General features: G+C 43.6%; 1 protein-coding gene across 1 annotated transcript; it reads left to right on the plus strand.

The window, feature by feature from the left end:
• The first annotated feature begins 291 nt into the window (after positions 1-291).
• Positions 292-7,395, plus strand: LOC148068025 (tubulin alpha chain-like). Its single transcript, XM_087803601.1, has 4 exons — positions 292-953; positions 2,219-2,432; positions 5,568-5,716; positions 5,977-7,395. The coding sequence occupies exons 1-4, from the start codon at positions 936-938 to the stop codon at positions 6,949-6,951; spliced, it is 1,356 nt and encodes a 451-aa protein (XP_087659727.1). The 5' UTR covers positions 292-935; the 3' UTR covers positions 6,952-7,395.
• The last annotated feature ends 401 nt before the right edge of the window (positions 7,396-7,796 follow it).

The raw sequence follows: 7,796 nt of genomic DNA on the forward strand, positions 1-7,796 counted from the left end.
GGACAACTATAAGTACCTCGGTGTGTGGATGGACAGTAAACTGGACTGGTCCTGCAATACAGACCATGTATATAAGAAGGTTCAGAGTAGACTGTACTTTCTGAGGAGGCTTCGATCATTTAACATCTGCAAGAAGCTCCTCTGCATGTTCTACCAGTCTGTGGTGGCCAGTGTCATGTTCTATGCTGTGGTGTGTTGGGGTGGAAATGTGTCAAGAGGAGTGTCAACTGGTTGGACGGGTTGATCAGGAGGGCTGGCTCTGTGGTTGGAATGAAGCTGGACTCACTAGTGACAGTTGCTGAGAGGAGATCATTGAACAAACTACTGTCCATCATGGACGATGACAGTCATCCTCTCAGCACTGTCATCAGTGAGCAGAGAAGCAGAATGAGTGCACGAATGCTCCTACCCAGGTGCAAAACAAATAGACTCAGGGACTCATTCATCCCTCGGGCTATTAAATTGTACAATTCTGAGTTTGGGGGCAGGAGTGGAGTGAGAGTATTTGGATGTTCTGTTCCATGTTAGTCTTTGTATCCTTTGTCTTTGTTGTTTTCTTTTACCTATGTTCTTTGTCTTTATCTTTATACTTAGATTGTGTCATCTTGTTCTTTCTCTTTATTTTCTTGTTCTTATTTAATTTTTGATGTATTATTTTTTATTGTTTATGAAAAATTGCTGGCTACTGGAAAAAACAATTTCCCGAAGGAGAGCTCCTGAGGGATCAATAAAGTTTTACCTTACCTTACCTTACCTTAGTCAGAGTCTGTCTGGTGTGACTCTGGCCTTCTCTCTTCACGGAGGCTCGTTAGCTCCGCCATTAGCGTCGACTCCGGCTCGTCAGCGATATCATCTGTTATTTTCAAGTTCTTTTCCAATTTGTCGACTCGTTCCCTTTCCTCTGGACGAGGTTGCGTCTGATTCCTGGCGTTACGATGGAGTCGCACACTACGGTAAGAAAAATAATCCCTCGCTTTCAATGACGTCAGTTGGTGATGGATTCGATGTTTTTTTAAACGTTTGAATGTTTAAAGAAATGTACTTCGTTGAGTTAAAGTTGTTAGAAGTTTTGAATGCGGCGTTAAATCAAACCGTTGGCTTCAGTAAAGTTGGCGCGATTTTGGCAGATTCGATCTTTGTGCGGTAATAACTCGGGAACGCTAAGGTGTTGAATTACAAATATTATCTTTTTCTAATCAGAGTTAATATGTACGTTAATATTTCGTCATATTGTCCTGATAAAATACACGGATCTCTATGTAGGCAGCAAGTGAGGCGGCGTATAAGGGACCGGCCTCCAATAGACAAACACCGAAAAAGGGTTGACTTCTTTATAACTCCTTAATTTTAGTTTTTATGGTCACCATGATCATGTGATTAAAGAAGGGCCTCCATATATATGTTACTACACATTAGATGTTTTAATTTCTTCTTTAAATCAATATTTTCATGCAATATTTCATACATTTTGTAATAGATTTAATTACAACTCTGGTCACCAAATTCATAAGCTATTACAAAATGTATGTGAAATATTATACAGAAATGGTCATATATCACGCTATTGTTGCTGTTTACGTGCGATCAACAGATATTTTCTTCAAAAATGAGGGTGTAGTACATAGCTAGTGTAACAGTGATCAAAAAACGTTGGGCTTTGTTATTTTTAATAACTCGTATAAAGAGGTATTAGAGCGCAAAGATCGAATCTGTCAATATCGAGCCAATTAACCTAAGTTAACGGTTTTCATCAGGCCTCAGTCGGATTAAACTACAGCTGTGCAGCATTGACACGTTAGCATCACTAGTTTACATCCTTCAAGTGTGTCGTGTATTGTGTTCACTTGTGTGTTTATCATCCTCTCGGAATAGTTTGATTCATTTGTTTGAAACCTTTTTTTTTAATTAGTAATTTAAAATAAATTGATTGCTTAAATATATCAATCATCAATTTAAAACTATCTAGATACATAATTCCTGTGAGAGTAAAAATGATCAATAATTCTGCTTTGATTTTTCTGGGACTACTGTGTTTTTTTTCTCAGTGTTATCTTGATCTTTTAAGTGTATTTTTATTAAAATCTTTTAAGCACTTAGTGACCCAGGTCTAGAAAAGCGCTCTACAAATAAATTAATAATATTAATAAATAATAATAATAAATAAATATTTAAAAATTCTCTTGTTTAAAAACCTAAACTTTTTCCTCGTGTTTTGCAGCGTGAGTGTATTTCGATACATGTTGGCCAAGCCGGCATCAACATGGGCACTGCATGCTGGGAGCTGTACTGCCTGGAACATGGGGTCCAGACTGACGGGCAGACGTGGTCCAGGAACGTTAAAGAAGATTACTACAGTAATTTTTTTAATGAGACCAGAGCCGGGAAACCTGCCCCGAGAGCCATCTTTGTGGACCTGGAGCCCACAGTCATAGGTCGGTCCGTAGATGAGGAGGTGACGAGGCCTTAGTGTGTCTCAAATCACATACTTGTGTACTTCAACTTAGTATGTTTAGTGCATAAGTGCGTCTCAATTCTTAGTATGTAAATGTAGTGCTCCATACACACTAAACTGTCACTAAACTGAGTATGGATCGATAGACTCTTTCTACACTAAACGACTCCATCTTGGTGACGTTAACGTTGTGAACAAAGTTTTATATATTTATTATCATTATATGTTCATATACTCACAGGTGTATTTTCAGCAGCAGGAGGATTCTTGAAACCAAACGTGTGTCTTGTTACTACACTATCACAACACCAGAGTCAAGTACTGGACAATACTACACATATATACTTGTTACTACACTATCACAACACCAGAGTCAAGTACTGGACAATACTACACATATATACTTGTTACTACACTATCACAACACCAGAGTCAAGTACTGGACAATACTACACATATATACTTGTTACTTCACTATCACAACACCAGAGTCAAGTACTGGACAATACTACACATATATTCTTGTTACTTCACTATCACAACACCAGAGTCAAGTACTGGACAATACTACACATATATACTTGTTACTACACTATCACAACACCAGAGTCAAGTACTGGACAATACTACACATATATACTTGTTACTACACTATCACAACACCAGAGTCAAGTACTGGACAATACTACATGTATATTATACTTGTTACTACACTATCATTTGCAGAGACAGACTGTGACCACTAAGACAATCAGAAAGTGGACACCAGCTGTGGAGGACGCCATCAGAGACTGCTTTGAAACAACAGACTGGGATGTGCTGCTGAGGTCTCATGGTGAGGACATCGAGGGACAGACACACTGTCTAACAGATTATTTAAATTTCTGTTTGGACGTTGTCGCCCCTACTAAGACTGTCCGCTGTTACCCTAATAATAAACCGTGGGTAACAAAGGAGGTCAAGGATGTCCTTAACAGGAAGAAAGTGGCATTCAGGAGCAGAGACAGGGACGCCATGAGGTCAGCTCAACAGGAGGTGAAGCGATGCTTGAAGGAGGCAAAGGACACCTACAGGAGGAGGTTGGAGGAGAAGCTAAGCCGAGAAGAAATAAGAGAGGTCTGGGATGGTGTTAAAACCATCACTGGACACAAGACCAAGGCCTCTCTGACTGCAGTGGACACGGTGGATGAGGCAAATGGACTGAACAACTTTTTCAACAGGTTTGAGCAGGTCACCTCACCCTCACTGCTGCCCGCCTCAGGACCTGCCCCACCTTCTTGTGCCCCCCCCAGCTCCACAGAACCACTTCCCAGCTTCACCTCACTCCAGGTACAGGATGTACTTCGGAGGATTCGTCCAGGGAAGGCTGCTGGTCCTGATAAGGTGTCTGCTCGACTGCTAAAGACCTGCGCTGCTGAACTAGCTGAGCCACTCCAGCATGTCTTCAACCTCAGTCTACGGCTGGGGAAAGTACCAACTCTGTGGAAGACTTCCTGTATCGTTCCAGTCCCTAAAAAGATCCGACCGAGTGTGCTGAACGATTACAGACCGGTGGCACTGACTTCGCAGCTGATGAAGACACTGGAGCGGCTGGTCCTCAAACATCTCACGCCACAAGTCCAGCACGCGCAAGACCCCCTGCAGTTTGCCTACCAGCCAGCAGTTGGTGTGGAAGATGCCATCCTTCACCTCCTGCATCGGACCTACTCCCACTTGGATAAAGGAAGCGGTTCAGTGAGAATCCTGTTCCTGGACTTTTCTAGTGCCTTCAACACTATCCAACCCACTCTGCTGCAGGACAAACTGACTAAGATGCATGTGGACCCTGGTCTGGTCTCCTGGATTACGGACTATCTTACTGATCGACCACAGTATGTCAGGCTGAAGGACATCAAGTCTGACACTATGGTGTGCAGTACAGGAGCACCTCAGGGGACAGTACTGGCCCCTCTCCTCTTCACCATCTACACTTCAGACTTCTGCTACAACTCAGAGCTGAGTCTCGTCCAGAAGTATGCTGACGACACTGCCATTGTTGGATGCATCAGGGACAACAGCGAAGACGAGTACAGGAGTCTGATACGTGACTTTGTGGACTGGAGTGAGAGGAACCACTTGCAGCTGAACACCTCAAAAACCAAGGAGCTGGTCTTGGATTTCGGGAGGTCCAGGACAAAGCCACGTCCAGTGTCCATCAGAGGCGACGAGGTGGAGATAGTGGACAACTATAAGTACCTCGGTGTGTGGATGGACAGTAAACTGGACAGGTCCTGCAACACAGACCATGTGTATAAGAAGGTTCAGAGTAGACTGTACTTTCTGAGGAGGCTTCGTTCATTTAACATCTGCAAGAAGCTCCTCTGCATACCAGTCTGTGGTGGCCAGTGTCCTGTTCTATGCTGTGGTGTGTTGGGGTGGAAATGTGTCCAAGAGGAGTGTCAACAGGTTGGACAGGTTGATCAGGAGGGCTGGTTCTGTGGTTGGAATGAAGCTGGACTCACTGGTGACAGTTGCTGAGAGGAGATCATTGAACAAACTACTGTCCATCATGGACGATGACAGTCATCCTCTCAGCACTGTCATCAGTGAGCAGAGAAGCAGAATGAGTGCACGAATGCTCCTACCCAGGTGCAAAACAAATAGACTCAGGGACTCATTCATCCCTCGGGCTATTAAATTGTACAATTCTGAGTTCGGGGGCAGGAGTGGAGTGAGAGTATCTGGATGTTCTGTTCCATGTTAGTCTTTGTATCTTTGTCTTTGTTGTTTTTCTTTCCTTGACCTATGTTCTTTGTCTTTGTCTTTAGACTTAGATTGTGTCATCTTGTTCTTCCTGTTTATGTTCTTCTTATTTTATTTTTTATGTATTATTTTTTATTGTTTATGAAAAATTGCTGGCTATTGTAAAAAAACAATTTCCCAAAGGAGACCTCCTGAGGGATCAATAAAGTTTTACCTTACCTTACCTTATCACAACACCAGAGTCAAGTACTGGACAATACTACACATATATCCTTGTTACTACACTATCACAACACCAAAGTCAAGTACTGGACAATACTACACATATATACTTGAACTGACACCTCCATCAATCTGTTCATGTTCCCTCCAGATGAGATGCGTACAGGAACCTACCGTCAACTGTTCCCCCCTGACCACCTGATCACAGGGAATCAAGGCACTGCTAATATGTATGCTCAAGGTCGCTACACCGTCGGGAAGGAGATCATCGACACCGTTTTGGACCAGACTCGTATATTGGTAAGAGGTCAAAATGGTGTTGGATCGTGTACTTCAACAAGTTCTAAACGTTTGACTCTCCCATAGGGTTGGGGTAAGGGTAAGGGTAGGGGTTAGGATAACAAGACAGTTACAGTTACTATACTGTTTCATTGTTTATGAAGGGTTACTTCTTATTCTTGGTATTCTATTATGACAAAAAAGGTACTAAAGAAGAATAGCATTTGATGGCCCAGTTTAGCCATCACAAAGCAATTGATAACTTTACTTTCTCCCTGTAGGCGGAGCAGTGTACTGGACTGCAAGGGTTCCTGATCTTCCACTCCTTCGGTGGAGGCACTGGTTCTGGGTTCACTTCCCTGCTGATGGAGCGACTCGCTGACAATTATGGCAAGAAGTCCAAGCTCGAGTTCGCAGTGTACCCATCTCCCGAGGTGTCCGCCGTGGTGGAGCCCTACAACTCCATCTTGACCACCCACGCCACCATGGAGCACTTCGACTGCACCTTCATGGTGGACAACGAAGCCATCTACGACATCTGCCGCAGGAACCTGGACATCAACAGGGCTTCGTACACCAACGTGAACAGGCTCATTGGACAAATCGTGTCTTCGATCACGGCTTCTCTGCGCTTCAGTGGAGCCCTGAATGTGCATCTCACCGATTTTCAGACCAATCTGGTGCCTTTCCCTCGTATCCACTTCCCTCTGGTCGCCTACGCCCCCGCCATCTCCAAGGAGAAGGCCTACCACGAGCTGGTGTCCGTGGCAGAGATCACCAACGCCTGCTTCAGGCCCGGCAACCAGATGCTGACGTGTGACCCTCGTCACGGTAAATACATGGCCTGCTGTCTTCTGTATCGTGGAGACGTCGTGCCCACGGACGTGAACTCCGCCATCGCCGCCATCAAAGCCAGACGCAGCATCCAGTTTGTGTACTGGTGCCCCAACAGCTTCAAGGTGGGCATCAACTCCCAGCCCCCCACCGTGGTTCCAGGAGGAGACCTGGCCAAGATGAGGAGGGCAGTGTGCATGCTGAGCAACACCTCCGCCATCATCGAGGCCTGGACTCGCATGGACCACAAGTTCGACCTCATGTACGCCAAGAGGGCCTTCGTCCACTGGTACGTGGGCGAGGGGATGGATGAGAGCGAGTTCACCGAGGCCAGAGACGACATGACGGCGCTGGAGAAGGAATACGAGGAACTCTGTGCCGACCCTGTCGGAGGGGGGGCGGAGGGGGGTGATGAGTTCTAACAGCGTAGAAGCTGTTAGCTGCTGAAACATGTTAAAGTGCCACGTTCTGGTCACATGGTTTTCAAAATTTTTTTTTTTTTGCAAAATATCTTCGTGTCCATCTCCTCCTGAACTTACCAAATGAAAAGTAATCTTACCGGAGCAGCGGCCATCATTCAGTTGATAGTTGGGTGATGAGTAAACTTTCTCTTGATCCAGTCTTGCTGGTAATCTAGATCAAAGGATGTATATGAAAATACAATAAAACTATCAAAAGTAAAGCTGCTTGGAATTGGAAATGGACTTTTAGTTGCTTTATTTACTGAACTTTCTTACTCTTAAGTATCTACAAATGGTAAAGAATGTGTTTAATTCCCAGGTAATGTGGCTCTCAAATGATGGAAATTAACCATTACTGGTATAATACACTAATGTTACACTATTCATTAAACCTCTATAATTCTGGATCACTGGTAATATTTGGTATTGGTAATTTGTATTTTTATTTTTTATTTTTCATGAAAAATTGCTGTATTTTCTGAGGCTATTGGAAAAAAACAATTAGCAATTTAATTTTCAAAAGCAAATGACTTGAAAAGTCATTAACCTTATATTCAGAAAGTCACTTTGAAAGCTTGTCTTAGATCAAAGTGATAAAAGCAGCCTTTATTGGTGGTAAATATTCGATTAAAAAATACCATTACAGTCTGCGATGGATTAAAACATGCAGTTACATCTTCCGGCCGGCAGGTGTCAGTGCTGAGCTGTGTTGCACTGAACGCAGCAGGTTGTGTAAAAGTCGAGACAATTCACAGTAAAACGACAGTTTCTGGTTCGGTTCCGTTCCCGTTGTAGGTACAATTTCG

This window comes from Callionymus lyra, chromosome 12 (genome assembly GCF_982586985.1).
Source record: "Callionymus lyra chromosome 12, fCalLyr1.hap1.1, whole genome shotgun sequence".
NCBI lineage: Eukaryota > Metazoa > Chordata > Actinopteri > Syngnathiformes > Callionymidae > Callionymus > Callionymus lyra.

Coding starts and splice junctions, on each gene's coding strand:
- LOC148068025 (XM_087803601.1), top strand. Junction 2,433..5,567: donor CCTGGAGCCCACAGTCATAG/GTCGGTCCGTAG, acceptor TGTTCCCTCCAG/ATGAGATGCGTACAGGAACC. Junction 5,717..5,976: donor TGGACCAGACTCGTATATTG/GTAAGAGGTCAA, acceptor TTCTCCCTGTAG/GCGGAGCAGTGTACTGGACT.